General features: G+C 41.9%; 1 protein-coding gene across 5 annotated transcripts in view; it reads left to right on the top strand.

The window, feature by feature from the left end:
- EOGT (EGF domain specific O-linked N-acetylglucosamine transferase) overlaps positions 1-8,201 on the top strand; it is a 32,763-nt gene extending 24,562 nt beyond the window's left edge. For 4 of the 5 annotated variants that reach the window (XM_036870495.1, XM_036870496.1, XM_036870497.1 and 1 more), the window contains 4 exons: positions 365-426; positions 2,736-2,855; positions 5,038-5,140; positions 5,720-7,184. In XM_036870495.1, coding sequence (XP_036726390.1) covers positions 365-426; positions 2,736-2,855; positions 5,038-5,140; positions 5,720-5,866 — 432 coding nt within the window. In that variant the 3' untranslated portion in view covers positions 5,867-7,184. Of the gene's footprint in view, positions 1-364; positions 427-2,735; positions 2,856-5,037; positions 5,141-5,719; positions 7,185-8,157 lie in introns of those variants that run through there. The other variant, XR_005021981.1, reaches the window with a different exon arrangement.
- Positions 8,202-18,564: the final 10,363 nt, after the last annotated feature.

Below are 18,564 nucleotides of genomic sequence, written 5' to 3'. Positions count from 1 at the left end.
AATTCTGGAACCAAGTAGGTACCCAACGAATATATGTTGAAAGTTGAGGGACTAACTATTGGAATAACAGTAGCTAACACTTCATGTGCGTCTATGTCAAGCCCTTTGCTCTTACGAATTGTCACCCCGCAGCCTCATAGCAACTCAGAGCAGTGCAATTTTAGGGAGATAGCGTATCCTCCCTAAAATGCAGGCGTGGAGCCTGCACTTGAAGTCAGTTAAGGGTTAAACACAATAGACATGAAGGATATTTAACGCTTGAAAAATATTTTATATGAAAAATAAAAATTTGGGGACTCCAAGGTAAGTAAAACAGAAGAGAAGGAAGGAAAAGAAATTCTAAAGGTTTCTCTTATTTTCCCAGCTTGTAAATGCACTGAAAACGGTATCTACATTTGAGGTCCAGATTGTCGATTATAAGTATAAGTAAGTAATAACCCACTCTTGGGCAGACACTGTCGTCTTTGGCTTTGATGAGTTAATGGGGGAGAGGAAGGACTTTGCGAATGGGAGTTGTTGGCGCATGTAGACCTGGGAGGGACAAGCGGACACCATCGGTGAATGAAATGGGCAGGTGAGGACCCTGGGCGTAGGGGGCGGAAGCTCTTCAGCTGTGAGGGCCCTCATGTTACCGCACCATCCCTTTTTTAAAGAGAAGTGACGAATCCTGATTTTCATTTGAAATTTCTGAATTTCTAAAAGACGGCAACTAATTCCGAATTTTCAAAAAATGTTGTAGGCTTCATTTGCCTGCTAGCTGCTGGGTTTCAACTTCTGACCTACAATTATGGGAATAATTAAGGGAATAATTTGAGGTTCATCAAATAATATGAGGTTTCTAAAAATCTTTTCAAATATTTACATTTCTTTTCAAATTCTGATACGAGTAAACAGCTTGGAAAGACAGAATCTGCCTATCATTTACTGTCTAGGTAACCCGTGTTGACATGAAAACAATAATACTGTAAAGATAATACATGTTGCTGGTAGAAAAGGTCAAGCAGTATAGAAAAGTTCCAAAGGAAAGTGAAAACTTTTCTCTCCCTCCTTTGCCCACCCACAATCATAGTCTTGTTTTCGAAACATTTTTTCTATGTAAAAAAAAAAAAGTATACATATACCAGCATAGGGTGCCTGACGCAGCTAGGTTTAAGCTTATTGATAAGTGTGGGAGTTTCGCACCTCATTCATTATACATTTGTTCATTTATACAACACATCTTTATCAGGTACCTACCATGGGCCGGTCACCAGGCTTCGCAGTAGGAATGCAGTTATGGAGGAAGCATGGCTCTTGTCTTGAGGACCTCAGACACTGAATATGAATAAACAGCAGTTGCAAGAACAGCTGTCATTTATTGAGACTTACTCTCATGCTTCCCTAGCTCTGTCTCATCTCCCTCTTCTTGTGAGGTTGGCGAAGCTGTTCCTATTGGACAGGTGACACTTCACCACGGTGACTCCCCTCATTGCCACCTGAGGAAAAATGTGGAGGTAGAAGAGGGCCCGGGGTCAGGATGAAAGAACTGGGGGTGGGGGCACCTCTGAGGCTCTGTCGCTGACTGGCTTTGAAGAATACGTAGGGGTTTCCCAGGTGAAGGAAGAGTGACAGTAAATTCAGACCTTGCCAATCTGAGGGACACAGTCGTAACCTAACGGCGTCGAGGTTTGTGAGTCCTGATCTTCGGGCCTTTCCCAGAAATAATAACTCCACGGATATATTCCCCCGGACGAATGCCCCTCCTTGCCTCGGTATCGGTTGGCATTCCTGGGGAAACTGAGGCACATGTACCTCGTGTGAGACACACTTGGTGCCTTTGTCTCCCTTCCCTTGTGCGGGGTGTGGGGTTTCTGTTCTGCTGGGAGAGGAAGCTCTTTAAAGAGGTGAAGCTGATTAAGAGGAAATTTGCTTTCCCTTCTTAGATGCCAGCGGATCTATTTATTTTTCTTCACTTTGAGTGGGTGGGACTGGGAGATCGGATTCCATTATGTTTATTCAGAGTGTTAGCCTCTGGCCAGCATTTCTTCCCAGCCTCACTGACTTTCAGTTCAGAGTTAGCACATCTTTTAGTGTCTTGAATTCAAAGACTACTTTTACAGTCCCAAGGTGCATAAAATTGTGGATTTATCCCTCCTAAATCCACAAAGACAGGAAAATGCCCTCATGGCATCCAAGGCAATCTTAGGAGTACCCAGATGGCAATTGAATGACTCAAATCACACCAGGAAGAATTTATTTTATTTTTTAAAAATTCCTATATGATTTTAAGGAAATAGTTTTCAATTTGGTGTGAATATATCATAGCATCACTCTAATGCTTGCTAATTTCATTTTTCATAAAGAGGGAGCAAGCCTCAGGCTCAGAGCTTTGCCTTGCAATGTTATCTACCTAGATTGGAATAATGCTTTTTAGTTTCATTATATCTATTTTTACAGTTTTGTTCATGTCATGAGTTACTGGTTGTCCATTTAAGGCAGATATAAAAGTTTTCTTCTAAAATAAGAAAATGTAAGTTTAAAAAAAAGTGAGCTTAACTTAGAGAAAATGTTATTAAGTAATTAAGTTGTTAATTTCTGGAGTAGATTTGAAATTGGCAAAAAGATATCATGGCAGGATGTGCTTTAAATTGGGAAAGATACTTGTGTAAATGCTGTTACCATGAATCATGAGCTTACTCAACTTAATACTTCCCCTCTCCTCCCCTTTTTTCTTTTGTTGTTCTTTATGTTCACAGGGAACTTGGGTTTTTAGATCAGCTAAGGATCACGCATAACACGGACATATTTATTGGAATGCATGGAGCTGGTCTTACCCATTTACTTTTCCTTCCAGACTGGGCTGCTGTGTTTGAACTGTAAGTGTTTGGGGACAGTTTTACATTGAGGCAGCTGATAATGCTTTTTCTGCCAGCTGAGGCTTTCATTCAGAGCATCAAAAGGCTTAATATTTAATCACTACAAAGAAGTCACATCATGTAGGCATCTAAAAAGAAAAAAGGACCTAAAACTAAAAATGTGAAGTCTGCAGCCTGCCATTGCCCTTAGCAAGCAAATATCTATTTCCTTCCCCATCTCAGCAGGATTCGGGAGATGTGAATCTACGGTTTCCTTCCTCTGAGTGCATTTCTGTGTTCCTGTCAAACTGAAAGCATCTCCCTGCAATCAGTGTAATTATTGTGTTAAAAGAGAGCCTGTGTGTTGCCCACCCGTGTTCATAGCCACATTTTTCCATTAGCCAAGAGGTGGAGGCAACTCAGTTGTCCATTGACTGTTGAATGGATAAACAAAATGTGATACACACACATCCAATAGAGTATTATTCAGCCTTAAAAAATAAAGAAATCCTATCCCATGCTATATGACAGGGATGAACCTTGAGGACTTTATGTTAAGTGAAATAAGTTACTGTCAAAAGCACAAATACCATATGATTTCACTTATATGAGGTACGTAGAGTAGTCAGATTCATAGAGACAGAAAGTATAGAAGAGCGGTTGCCAGGAACTGGGGGGAGAGGTGAACGGGGACTTAGTGTTTAATGGGGACAGCGTTTCACTTTTGCAAAATGAAAGCATTCTGGAGATTGGTTACATAACAATAAGGTATACTTACCTCTGAACTGTACACTTACAAATGGTTAAGGTGGTAAATTTTATGTCATGTGTTTTCTACCACAATTAAAAAAAAGAGAGATAGAGAGTTTGAGTACCTGTATGCCTGGTGAAGAACACAGCTCCAAAACATAAGCCCACCACTTTGCCAAGTGCTCGCTGATCCCATACACAGGGAGACTGAGGCCTCAAGGGGAAAGTAATTTTCCCAGAGTGTTCCTTTAACTCGGTGCTTGGTTATGGAGGCATGGAATTCTCTCCTTTAATAATTCTACTCTGGATACCAATTGTGATTACTGTTACCTGATTTCCCCTCCTTGCATCGAAATATTTTGATTTTATGGTCGCATTTTAAAAATGACTTGACTTGGCATTTAAATGAGAGACTAATTAGAAAAAAGTTGTCATGAACTTCCAACACCCTGAAAAACATTTAAAAATATATATATGTTAGAGAAATAGCCAGATAATTGTAGATTCTATTTTAATTCTTCCATTTCTTCCAGAGAGGAAGGGAGGGAAGAAAGGAAGGAAGGAGGGAAGGAAAGAAATGTCATTGAGAAATCTCAGGCCTTGGAGGTCAACAGACCTGGGATCAATTTCTGCTTTGGAGGATATGTTACCTACCCCAAGGCCACGTTCATATGTACAAAGATGGGGGTATTAGGAGTTAATATCAAGTTCACAGTCCTATTGATAAAGGTCCCCTCCATTTCTTTAATCCTATTCTGCTTTTGGAAAGTTAAGATAATTTAGTTATGGGAATATTTTAAAAATAATCTCTCCCACTCTTTTGTGTGTGTGTGTTTCTATAAACACTTTTATTGGGACATAATTTACACACCATACAACTCACTCATTTAGATCGTATAATTCAATGGTTTTAATGTATTGACAGAATTGTGCAACCACCACCATAATTTTATAAAATTTTCATTACGCCCCCAAAGAACCTCAGTACTCTTCAGCAGTTACTCTCACTCCATCCTCCTCCCAGCCCCTGGAAACCACTAACCTACTTTCTGTCTCTGTAGATTTGTCTATTAAGGACATTTCCTATAAGTGGAATCATACAATATGTGGGCTTTTCTGACTGGCTTCTTTCACTTAGCATCATGTTTTCAAGGTTCATCATGTTGTAGCATGGATCAGTACTCATTCCTTTTTATTGTCAGTAATTATTCCTTGTATGGATATACCACATTTTATTTATCCATTCATCAGTTGGTAGACATTCAGGTCGTTTGCACCTTTCGGCTATTGTGAACGCTGCTGCTATGAACACGAATCTCTCTCACTCTTGTTTACCGTTTATAAAACCTTTTGTAAGAACATATTTGGGAGGTGAATTTTTTCCCTAGAGAATTGCGAATTGGCCAGCAATCCCAGGCAAAAGCCCCATGTGTGGACGCCCTTGTGTCCTTAGATACAACTGTGGAGATGAACGCTGTTACTTGGACCTGGCCAGGCTGAGAGGCGTCTACTACATCACTTGGCGAAGGCAGAGCAAAGTCTTTCCTCAAGATAAGGTAAAGTTCAAGGACAAAACTCATCCTGTTTTCTTTTTAATTGGTTTAAAGTGTCTAGTTAATGTGACAAACTATCTTTGAACTTCAATCCAAAGATAAAACGGTTCTCTGGAATCGTGAGTTGTTGTGCTTTATATTTGCAAACTGGGGGAAAGGAGAAATTAATTACTCTCTCTCTTTATATGGAAAAGAGAACTTCATGAAATTTGGGCCTAGAGAGATCTATTAAATTATTTAGAGACGGGATCAGGAAACTACAGACCAGTGGGCTAAATCTGGCTCTCCAGTTGTTTTTATAAATAAAGTTTTATCGGGACATGGTCCTGCTCCTCTGTTTACGTGTTGTCTATGGCTACTTGAGCACTTCATTGGCAGGGTTGAATAATTGTGGTGGAGACTCTGTGGTCCATGGAGCTGAAAATACATGTTATCTGGCCCGTTACTGAAAAAATTTGCCAACCTCTGATGTAGAGCATAAACTAAAATAGTTCCTTTGGCCAAAGTAAAATAATTTTCTTCTTGTTCAGAAAACCACATCCTCAACACCTTACAAATTTGTCTTTTGCTTTGTTTTTGCAGGGCCACCACCCAACTCTGGGGGAACATCCGAAGTTTACCAACTACTCTTTTGATGTAGAAGAATTTATGTACCTTGTCCTTCAGGCTGCAGACCACGTATTGCAACACCCGAAGTGGCCATTCAAGAAAAAACATGATGAGCTATAAATGTGTTGAGTCTTTTGCCAAAAGGGAGTGTTTACACGGTCCTCCACCCAGACTCACCTCACAGTTAAATAGGTAAAACAGCCTGTTATCTCCTAGCCCCAAAGTACCTTTTTTTAATACCAAAACATGCCTTCAGGGTATTACTTACGTGTTTTATAGTCTTTAACTGTTTCATGTGATTGTTGTGTCATTGCTATTTATCAAGATACTCTTTTTGCACTGAAAACTTTACTTTTTATAGTTCAGAAATTGGGCCTGGGCTCACTGGCGTAATTGAGCCTTTTTCTTAGGGATACCAAAGTTTGCAACTTTCTTAGCTTTAGAATTTGTAAATGTTTTTATAGAATACCATGAGCTCGTCATTCTAGAGGCTTCCAAGTTGTTAATGATATATTTGAGCAAATTCACAACTCATTTATTTGCCATGATTTGTTCACAGCACTGTTTGTAGTAGGAAAGGAAAACATGCAAACACACACACACAGAGTTGTGGTTCTCAGTACCAAGCTATAGGCCCGTGTTACAGATTAAACAGTATTATAAACAGATCTGTTTAACTGTATCATAGTCTAAACTAACTCCTGCTGAATTCTCTGTTGTATCTTTTTAGTCAACGCCAGGTTATATTCATCAAGAACCTGAATTAACCATGCTTTTGCATTAACTTCATATTCACATTTCATATGCAAATCATGTTTTCCTCACATGTAACAACCACATATGATAAAAACAAATGAGGACGTCCTTTAGGACTGTTTTGTGTACCTTCTAGCTGGTTTCCGCTGGTTCCTTCTTAGCCGTGGAGAGCATTTATAAATCAAATAGTGGTTTTGTTGCGTACCTGCTTGTAAGTGCATATACCTGTTTGTATGCGTCTACCTCTTTTAGCATGGAAGTATTCCAATCTTTGATTTTACAGACTTTAAATTAGCCACAAGAGGAGATTTTTTTCCCTATGAAAAAAGTAAAGACACACGCACGAAAAAGGTAAAGACATGCATGAATTATCCAATTCAAAATGAATAAGAAGCCATAAGAAAGTGCCATTGATTAAACAGCATATCTGAAATGCAGTCCCACTCTTTGAATGGGCTTCATTTCCTATTGTCTATGAACTTTCAATTTAGTGGTCAGAAACCATGGATTTATTTTACTGTAAAATGTGAAGTTTACATTTTATTAACACTTGAGCAGTCTAATTTAGAGACTAGCAACTTCTATTTTTTTAAGTAGGGGATTAACAGAGTACAGCAGAGCTAAGCATTTTTTCTTTTTTAATATTTTAGAGTTGTAAAAAAAAAAAAAAAAAGAATATACAGCAGAGAAGTGACCTGAGAAACCTAAGATATTTATTATCTGGACCTTTACAGACCATGTTTGCTGACTCCTGCTTTAAAGGATTATGAACAGTTTTCTAGAGTTTAGGAATATTTATTAAAATATCTGTCAAGGAATTAGTGAATCACTGTAGCAATAGCTTTGATTTGAGATCTTAACATTGTTTTAAAAGACTTACAACATATGAATTTTGAAATGAGTGGTGTTGCTGCTGTCCTTTGTCCAGTATACTGAGTAACCACTGAGATCGCTCACGTAAAAGGAGTTGTCAAGACCACGTTGCACTTCTAGTCAGAGAGGTGTAAACATCTGAAAAAATGGCCTCAAAAAAGGTTTCAACGTTTATCTTCTTACCTCATTTTAAAAACTATTTGGCAATGTGATTCTGTAGATGATCAAGAATTTCAGACATTGAGAACAATTTCATAATAAAATGTTACATTTGCATGTTTCACATTTAAAGAGACAATATGTTTTATAGAAACAAAATACATCAGATATTTTGTGGAACTCAGTTTTATCAGACTTTTTTGATGGGAGCAAAAGAAGGTCTTCAAATTGTTATAAAATTTAAAATGTAAAGACTGCTCTTTTTATTAAGTCTTTGAAGAGGTGCATGTCATTGTTTGTACATGTAGGGTATGGCCTTGGAATAAATCGTTTTACAATTTATTTGAATACCGGACTATTTTCAGGGTTTTCTGTGTCTGAATGTCAGATGCTTACTTTTTTTTTTTGGCACTTACTTTTTTTTTGGCAGTCTGGCAGCTCTAGATTATACAAATTGAGTAGCTCACTGATGAAGAGTTCAGTTTAAGGAAAAATTGTACCTTACAATCATTTAGCAGTTTATTATATGATGCTTTCACAAATGTTATATTGCATAATCTTTTAAAAATGACATAAGAATTGTTCCCATTTTTACTTATTTATTTATTTGTTTATTTATTTAGTTATTTGGCTGCTCCAGGTCTTAGTTGCAGCACGCGGGATCTTCATTGCTGGATCTAGTTCCCCGAACAGGGATTGAACCTGCGCCCCCTGCATTGGGAGCATGGAGTCTTAACCACTGGACCACCAGGGAAGTCCCAGAATTGTTCCCATTTCTAACGTGAAAAGAGTCAGATGCTGTTTAAAGGACTTCTCTAAAGATCACAGGTCTTCTGACTCCATGTCCATAGTTCTCCATTTATTCGCTCAATTATTTACTATTGATGGAGCAACTACTGGGTACCATCTCTACTCTAGGTTCTGGGGATACAGCAGTGAGCAGAACAGAAAAAAGTCCTTGCCTTCATGGACCTTGCGTTCCGGTGGGGGAGACAGATATTAACATACATAAGGAAAATACACTGTGTGCTGGATGTTGATACATGGTATGGACAAAACTAAAACGGGAACGAGGGATGTGGCGCTCTGGGGTGGGGTGGCGTTGGGCACACTTAGGTAGAGGGTAAGGAAATCCTCGCTGAGGTCACCTTTGAGTCAGGATTTAAAGCAGCTAAAGGAGGAGGAAAGCAGACAGCGGGGCAAAGAGCATCCCAGGAAGACCGGATGGTGCGTGCCAAGGTCTTGAGGCAGGAGGATGCCTGGTGTGTTTGAGGAACAGCAAGGAAGCCAGTGTAGCTGGAGTGATCGAGGGGCAGAGGAGTAGGAGATGAGGTCAAAGAGGCAATGGGCCTGGGGTGCAGATGGCAAGCCTCTTGTCCTTTGATGCTTATGAGCTGGGAGTCATTGAAGGGATCTCACACAGGAGGAATGACCCGACTTACTTTGAAGAGGTTAACTCTAGCTGTTATGCTGGGAATAGACTGAGGAGGGATGTCTTAGGTCGTGTTCCCTGGGAAATAGACTCTGGGTTGGAGATTCATACACAGGTGGTTCATTGGGGAAGAGGCTCATGATTAACACCTGTGAGGAAGGGGACCAGTCTTGGGTGGAGGGAGGAATGGAGCTGCAATGCAGTAGCAGGTGAGGCCTCAAGGGGGCGCTGTAGAGCTCAGTATAGAGGCAAGAGATCCTCATAGCAAGGAATGCCTGAATACTGGCCTTTCCCTGGAGGGGAGTAGCCTTAGGCAGGGCAGGTCTCTTCAGCTGAGGGCAGTTCGGCCGTAATCCATTAGTAGCCAACATTCCCAGCAATCGGGAGACTGTGCTGGGGGGACTTCCGAGACCCACTGCAACATCCACAACGGGGCCAGGGTGATGCCCTTCAGCTTGTTCCACTCGCCCTTCTACTGCTTGCCAGCAGGCTTCTAAGGCTTTATTCGATTCAGATTTTATTTGTTTTTAAAGACTCCTTATAGATGATCCCGTGTACTTCATATGGTAGAAGGCGAGACTGGGCTTTGTGGGCCATATGAGTTCTCTGTCCCATATTACTATTCGTTGGTCCCCACCCCCAATCCTTTAAAAAAATGTAAAAACCATTCTTTGGGATATTTAACAGAGAGGTTAAGGAACTTGCCCAAAGCCACACAGCTAATAAGTAATAGATGGATTATCCAATCCAAGGGCTCTCTTTGTGAAGGAATTTAAACAGGGAGGTAATGTAGGAAGTAAAGGAAGGAAGGGAGGAAGAAAGGAAGGGAGGGAAGGAGGGAGGGAGAGAAGGAAAAAGAAGAGAGAAATTGGGTGGAAAAGAAAATAGAGAACGTAGTCCTGGAGTTAGGCTTTTTCTTGCAGTTACAATATAGTTTTCTTTGAAACATAGTTAATGGAGAGAGAATTAGAAAAATACTCGCTTTTTTGAAACTAGGAGCATATAAGCAAATCAACTCAGGTATGGTTGCCTTGGAGAAACCAGTCGTTCAAAATACCGTATTCCCAACCAAGGGCTATTGCCAGACACTTTAATACCGTCCTCCTCTGTTAGCTTATTGGGGCATGGCAAAAGATGTCTTAAGCCCTCGTGTCATGGAAGAAGTGGCTTAGAGCCAGGCACAGGTTAGGTGGGCCCTCACTTTGAACGGTAATGCACATTTTGACCACAAGGTGGCAGTCAAGCCCTTCCAAATAGCCTCTGCGCCCAGAAGCCTGGGTGTAATAATCTCGTTGTAAATTCCAGACACCTGAGCGCCAGGAGTAGGGCCTTGCTTGTGTGTGTGATGGATTTTTTTTCATCCCTGATTTGAGGGCAAGTGGGAAAATTATTCTGGACAGTTTTCAGGTTTTAGTGTGGAATTTCTTAGCTGCAGCCAATTCCTGAATCCTCTGTAATATCTCCTGATCATCTTGTGCAAAGAGCATTTGGTCCTGGGAAGATGATTTCTAGTGAGAGAAGCTGTTTAGTGGAATGCATTCTCATTGCAAAGGAATTTTCTTGGGAGGAGAGCTCTACTGTAGGATCTCGAGATAGCCCGTTAGTTCCTCAATCCTTAGGAGCTAAATTCTTTCTTATATTGGCTTTATAGTTTATTGCATATGCAAGTGCTGTTATCATTTAGTTTGAGAAGAACCAGACTATAAGTGGAGGAGTTCATTTAAGTCTAGATGCCAAAAACTGGTGGCATGTTAATTAAGGAGGGCTTTTCAGCACAAAGGGGTGTTAATATCGAGTCTTTCCATGGATCTGATCTAATGCAGTGCTCCAAGTATTTGCTATCGTTTATTTTTCACAACCATGAGTTGCAGAATTTTGGGATGTTTTTGCTGAAAAGGAACTTGGAGATCCTTCCTGGCATTGTTCATTCCACAATGGTTTGTTGACTGCCCACCATTAACAGGCACTTTCAGACCAAGAGAGAAGATTCCTGGGAAAGGCATGTTATGTAGGCCCAAGAATTCAGTTACAGAAATCAGAAGGCCCTGATTCCTCAGCCTTGTAGCACAGAAGCTGTGCGACCATGGGTTTGTTGCTTAGCCTCAGGAAACTTCAATTTTCTCCTAAATTGGTGGCAATATCTATTAGGTAGGGTAGATTTAAGGATAAAATTAAAAAATTAAGTCCCACTTGTTTAGGGCCTGGCACATAACATCTGTTCAGTAAATGCTATTATTATACTGTGACACATAGGACTATTATCATTTAAAGCTGTAGTACCTGGGGAGCATTTAAATTCTGATCTCCAGACCTCTCCCCAAACCAAGTTAATCAGAATCTCAGGGCTACCATCGGCTGACTCTGTTTGGTCAAATGTCCCCAGATGTTCTGATGCACAGGGGTTGGGAGTTGCCGCTCTAGGAGAGAGTGACAGCTGATGACACTAGACAGCTCATGAGGTCCAAGCCAGCACTCGGCAAAGTGTCTTCCACTGGGTGTCCTTAAGATGTTACATAAAAAACGGTTTACTAGGGAAATGCTGCCTCAGGCCGAGTACAGGTGTTTCTTGCAGGGTTTCTCCCTACCTTTGATACACTAATGTACACCGTGAATTTCTAAATAGGAAGAGGTAATATGCACCGTTTCTAAATTCATTTGACCACTGGATCTCTTTCTCAGGGAGCATGAGGGTTGCAAAAATCCCCCTCCAGGCAGGCTGCTGTAAACAGCGGCCACGGCTGTATCTGCCTTCTGGGGAATGGGTACCAGGCAGTGCTTTTAGTGTGAAGTCACTCTGGCCGGCTGCATCTTGTTTGTGAGTTAAATCAACAGTGCTACCAGATCAGAGTTGATTGGACCAGGGATCGATAAATGAGCTGCATTCTATCCATTCGGGCAGTTGTAAGATAAAGGGTAAAGAAATGACCCACGCAGATCCCTTCAGCAGGGACATTTGGATGTGAGATATGAGGAGGGTGCCAAGGTTTCTGGTACCAAGACACCAGATCTGAGCTACGGGTGCTTCTTTTGTATCAAGTACAATTATGAGCTACTCTCCAGGTATCCACGAGGCCACTTGTACTTTCAGGTCATGCATTGGATGACCTCTTCCTTCCAGCCTGAAAGAACCCAACTAACGTAGCCATGCCAGACTCCAGGTGTGATTATCCCCACACTACACCATGGCAATGGAAGGACGTGGACTCAGGCCTTCATATTCCAAGTTTAATGCCATCCAGCTACCCTAACACATGCCTGCCTCTCAAGTCAAGGGCATCAGCAGGACAAGTGGAGGTAAAAAGTAATGGTAGTTAAAAAAAAAAAATCTGGAAAGTAAATCGCAAGGACACAAATCTGTAGAAGTACCTATGGTCTTAGGGGGAAATAGGAGCTGGGCACAGGGTAAAATAAAGGTGCCAGAGAAATCAGGCCAGTTTGCTGTGAGACGATTGGATGAGGAATCAGCAAGCAGGTGATGAAGTTAAAGGTCAAGGTTCCAAGTCCCAGAAGAAAACCCACCCTTAAGGTGGAATAGACAGTAAATAAAGCCGAGGACAAGAGTGAAATGAGGGAAGTACCAGACACACTGAACAGGCCAAAGGAAAGGCAGAGAACGTTGGGAACGTTGGGAAGCTTGAGGAAAATGAGACAGAGGAAGGCAATGCAAACGCTGAGGAAACCGGCAGCAACTGCTTCCTGCAGCAACATCTTACTGCAGCAAGGCCTCCAGCCCCTAGGGCCGGCAGAAAATGGAGGGCAAAGCAAGAAAGCACTGATTGACAGAGCAGTTCTACACTGATAGAAAAATGTAAATCCTCCAGAGAAATATCTTTATCTACATATCATTTTTCAAAAATGCAGGGGATATTCAGCAACGTTCAGCTAGAGAATCTACACAAGATGTTCTTCGAAGTGTTGATGGTTCACTTGGTGGAAATGGGACTGGGAGTTTTTCCTCCTCCGGTTCACGAGGATGTCAATGCATCCTCTTGCCTGTGAAATTAAAAGAAAGATGTGATGGTGGAGCATCTGTACTGCCATCACCACACGGAGACACGGAGCCCAGATGGGATTTCGGTTCTGCCCGGCAGGTATCTCTATGCAAATAAACCGCCTTTCAGAAATCGCTTGGTGATGCTATCCTATTGACTTTGTACTGGATTATATGTTCTCGGATAGTCTTGCTTTTGCAATTCAAATAGCAGTCTGTTGAAAAGAGTTTTATGGTGACTGCTACTTGGTGCAGGCAATAAATCTGGGGGACAAGGAATAAAAGTAATATGCAGAAAAAGGCACCCATTCTTTTACGACTTTGCTTTGAGACTAGTGAGAAGCGCCAACAGCTGGGAAGGATCTTGTAGTCTGCCTTTGTCTTTTTGCTTCTTCTCCCTTAGTTCTTTTTCTTCTTCTTCCTCTTCCTCCCTCTCTTCTTCTCCATCCTTCTCCTCCCAATATTAGCATTTAAAAGTCGGCTTTCTTGGTGGAAGTAAATACCACTGGTCAGGAACGCTGCAGAAAAGTCTGGACTAACAACATCGTGGTCTGAGTGGTCACCCACGGCAGTAAGACCTTGCGGCAGATTTTGCACTTACTCTGTTGGGCTGTCCCTTGGGAGAAGGACCCATAGTACACGTGGATAATGTCCACTTCCCCCACTCAGGCTTCCTGAGACCCTCCGAGGGTCTTCTGTAGGGTAATGATGTTGGGCAAGTGCAGACACCTGAAGTCTTAGGGGAAATGAGAGAGGCTTTGCAGAGCCGTGATGAGGAGGGGCTGGGTGGTGGGCGTTACAGGTTCTGGCCTGCCCCTTACCGCCCGAGTGACCTCAGGCAAGCCACTGACACTCACGGAGCCTCAGTTTTCTCATCTGTAAATGCAGGCTGTTAAGGGCACCAACCTGAAGGTTGTCGTGAGGCTTTATTTGGTACTCCTACCCGCCAGGCACTTTGCCGAGCAAACAATTGTGAGGAATAGAGGAGCCTGATGTTAATCAGATAATCACGCAGGTGAGAGTATATAAGGATAAACTGAGGGGCTGCTGGGAAGGGCAGGAGCTTGTTGTAACCAAGGGAGATGCCGTGCGCTGGGGCTGGAGCTGGAGCTGGGGTGTAGAGGGGCCGGGGAAGGTCCCTCCCAAGCAAGTATAAGATAACACACCAAGTGTCTGGCTCACAGAGAGGCCTCCTAAGCAGGGAGAGGAGCTGGGAGGTGGAAGAAGGAAGAAGAGGAGGTGGCTGACGAGGAGGAAGAAGATGCAGGCCCACAGGAAGCTAGAGCCCTAGGCCTGTGAGCCCCAGAGAAACCTCCGTGTATGACAACTTTAGCCTGAAATGCCCTGAGGACAGTGGCCATGGAGGTCTGCTCGATCCAGCGATGGGCTGACAGTCCAAGAGGTGGAAAACTTCACAGAGGCCACACGGGCCCCAGACAGAAGTTGCAGAGGCTCTAGGGCTGTAGGACTTGAACTTTGCTTCCCACTGAGTGCGTTTGTCAGTATCACCTGAGAGCTTCACCAGCCATAAAGGCCTGAGCGCCCACCTGCCTTCTCCTCGCCTCAGCGTTCTCGGCTGCTACCCGCATCTAAACTTTGCTTCTGCTCCTTCAGTCTGTGATGAAACGGCAAATGGTACGTGATCTGTGCAAATATATGCACATATGTAAACTCATGGGTCAGTTATGTCAGGTAGTGGCAAGGTGGCTCTGACGGGAAGGAGGTTCTTCTGGGCTTCACGCTTAAGTCTTTTTACAAAATCTGCGTTCTTAGCCCTGGGGGGAGGGGGGATTCATTTATTTGCTAAAGTGTTTAAGGATGGGCTGAAACTTCAAGAAATCCTGGTATAGCCCAGAGTTTTCAATTATATGTAGGAAAATGATTACCAGGAAGGGGGGGAAACCAAAGCTGTGTTTATTTTACTTTTTTTTTTTTTAAATAATTTTTATTATTTATTTATTTTATTTTGGCTGTGTTGGGTCTTCGTTTCTGTGTGAGAGCTTTCTCTAGTTGCGGCGAGCGGGGGCCATTCTTCATCGTGGTGTGCGGGCCTCTCACTATCGCGGCCTCTCTTGTTGCGGAGCACAGGCTCCAGACGCGGAGGCTCAGTAGTTGTGGCGCACGGGCCTAGTTGCTCCGTGGCATGTGGGATCTTCCTAGACCAGGGCTCGAACCCGTGTCCCCTGCATTGGCAGGCAGAGTCTCAACCACTGCGCCACCAGGGAAGCCCTATTTTACTTTTTTAAAGAAAGTGAATTGCTATTTGGTGGAGGGAGAGGGGAACTCTTGAGGCAGGTATTATTAATGGTGCTTATTGCTCGGGGCACATGGTTGAGGAGGGCTCTGCCTGGAAATTACAGTTTGTCTCAAGCTCCAAGCCTGACGCCACCCCTTTTATTAAAAAAATTGAGGTACAGTTGCTGTACAATATTATATGTTTCAGATATACAACATAGTGATTCACAGTTTTAAAGGTTATGTTTCATTTACAGTTATTACAAAATGTTGGCTATATTCCCCATGTGGTACAATATATCCTTGCAGCTTGTTTATTTTATACATAGTAGTTTGTACCTCTTAACCCCCTACCCCTATCTTGCCCCCCCCACTTCCCTCTCCCCATTGATAACTGCTTGTTTGTTCTCTAATATCTATGAGTCTCTTTCTTTTTTGTTATATTCATTAGTTCTATTCTTTAGATTCCACATGTAAGTGATATCATACAGTATTTATCTTTCTGTCTGACTTATTTCAGTAATCACAATACCCTCTGAGTCCATCCATGTTGCTGCAAATGGAAAAATTTCTTTCTTTTTTATGACCGAGTGGTATTCTGCTGTAAACCACATGTGCTTTATCCATTCATCTGTTATTGGACACTCAGGTTAATTCCATGTCTTGGCTCTTGTAAATAATACTGCTATGAACATTGGGGTGCATATATCTTTTTGAATTAATATTTTCATTTTCTTCGGAAATATACCCAAGAGTGGAATTGCTTGGTCGTATGGTAGTTCGGGTTTTAGTTTTATGGAAAAATCTCCATACTGTTTTCCACTGTGGCTGCACCAGTTTATAGTCCCACCAATAGTGGATGAAGGTTCCCTTTTCTCCACCTCCTCGCCAACACTTGTTATTTGTGGACATTTTGATGACGGCCATTCTGACACGCGTGAGGTGATATCTCATTGTGGGTTTTTTTAAATTTAATTTTTTTTAATACAGAAGGGTCTTATTAGTTATCTATTTTATACATATTAGTGTATATATGTCAATCCCAATCTCCCAGTACATCCCACCATGCCCCCACCCCGCTTTCCCCGCTTGGTGTCCATACGTTTGTTCTCTACATCTGTGTCTCTATTTCTGCCTTGCAAACCGGTTCATCTGTACCATTTTTCTAGATTCCACATATATGCGTTAATATACGATATTTGTTTTTCTCTTTCTGACTTACTTCACTCTGTAGGACAGTCTCTAGGTCCATCCATGTCTTTACAAATGACCCAATTTCGTTCCTTTTTATGGCTGAGTAATATTCCATTGTATATATGTACCACAACTTCTTTATCCATTCGTCTGTCAATGGGCATTTAGGTTGCTTCCATGACCTGGCTATTGTAAATAGTGCTGCAGTGAACATTGGGGTGCATGTGTCTTTTTGAATTATGGTTTTCTCTGAGTATATGCCCTCATGGTGGTTTTGATTTGCATTTCCGTGACGATTAGTGATGTGGAGCATCTTTTCATGTGCTTGTTGGCCATCTGTATGTCATCTTGGGAAAAATGACTCTTCAGGTCCCCTGCCCATCTTTTAATCGGGTTGTTTTTTTTTTTTTTTTGATGTCAAGTTGTATGAACTAGTGATAAATTTGGATATTCACCCATTATCAGTCATATCATTTGCAAATATGATAGAGAAACTAGAGATTTGTCTCAATGAATATCCAAGCCTGCCTTTTAAACACAGAAAAAAAAAATTCTTTACATGAATGGGAAGTGCCTGATGCATTACTGCCTATGTGGATGGAGACCTTTGTCAGTATTCAGCATTTTGTCCATCTGCCCCTTAACATCACCAAGGGCTCCTGACATGTCTGCTCAGTGGGTCTTCAGGCTTTCAGAAGGTGTTCCCCTGGCTAGAAAGGTTTAGATTTGGCCTACTCTAGAGATACAGGGATGGATGATGATACCTCAGGAGCAGAGTGTATCTTGGGAACATGTACAGGACCTGTGCTGAGGATAATGGACGAATGGTTTTGGTCTGGGTGCCTTCTTTTGGCTTGCTCGACTCTGAGTCAGAGGAATTGAGTTTCTGAGTTGAATGCAGTAGCAGCAAATAGATTGCAAGTCAGAAAAAAAAAAGGAGAAAAAAAAAACCTTTCCAAGCAAGAAAGCAAACTACTACTTGGAAGGTGCTATTTTGCTGCAATCCTGTAGAAATGTGGACTTGTGTATATTTTTAATTGAAAAGTGTAGAACATGTACCACCATCATGGCTGACATTTATCATGTCCCTGGTCCTCTCCCCACTCTTCCCTCCATCCCTAAACCCCCATCCCCTCCTTCGGCAAGTCCCTATACCTGACCTCACCTTCCCAGTTTGATCCACCACGGAAACAGTGGCAGTGTTATTCATCAACCTGAAAAATGCTACCCCGAGTCCAAGGGTTGTGTGCCATGGTCATGTCAGTGGGAACAATTCATTATTCCATCAAGCACCTGACATGTCAGTCAATGAAAAAATAGGTGCTTTAGACCTGACAGCTCAAAATAGTCTTTTCAGCAACTGGCATGCCAAGATCTTGATAGTATAATGAATTATTCTTTAAACCTATCATTTCGGGCCATCCATTTGGCCATATAGACTTTTCTTTTTGGGGAGGGCAGGACTGAATTATAGAAGTTATCTAAAACAGCAAGCAAAATAACTTTGCAACCTGGGAAGCAAAGACTGGAGCTTTGAGAAGTAGAATTAGAAAAATGTTCCATGGGGAAGATAGTGAGGTAAACAGAATTACAACTCACAAAAGTATAAGAAAAGTTCCCTGATGTTCTATGAATCTTGGGCATGAAAAATAGTTCGTTCTCATTGACCAGTGGAATTTCATCCTCATTTTCCATAATAAAGCACTGGGAACCTATGAGATCGTTTATTATTCTGTTTGCATTGTGGTGCAAGCTTGCTGAGCAATATAGTTCCTGATTATTTAGGACGTGTGGGTATTGATGGCAGTCTTGGATTGAATTTTGAGTTCACTTGGAAGGTCAGTTTTTCCCAGTTAATCTGTATATGTAGATTCCTTTTCCCACACTTGATGTATGGTTTTTCTTATACTCCTGTGGCTAATTAATTCCATTCATTTGCAAGTCTGAGCTCTTCAAAGATCTGCACCCATCTCCTCTATTTTGAAACCAGGGCTGAGAAATTGCACAGCCTGCTGGCTTTATGGGGAATGTTTAAGACCTTGGCATGTATTTTGGGTGACTTCTGAACATGGCACAAAGCACGTCGAGGTTTCAGCTGGTCAAATTGCTCTCATCCTAAAATGTCAGCTTTTTTTCTAGGAGCAGCAGCTGCCCCAGACATTTTTTCCCCCTCAGATA

The sequence above is a fragment of the Balaenoptera musculus genome, chromosome 11, assembly GCF_009873245.2.
Source record: "Balaenoptera musculus isolate JJ_BM4_2016_0621 chromosome 11, mBalMus1.pri.v3, whole genome shotgun sequence".
NCBI classification, from domain to species: domain Eukaryota; kingdom Metazoa; phylum Chordata; class Mammalia; order Artiodactyla; family Balaenopteridae; genus Balaenoptera; species Balaenoptera musculus.
Note: the sequence above shows the minus strand (reverse complement) of the source record. Positions and strands in the feature narration are given on the sequence as shown.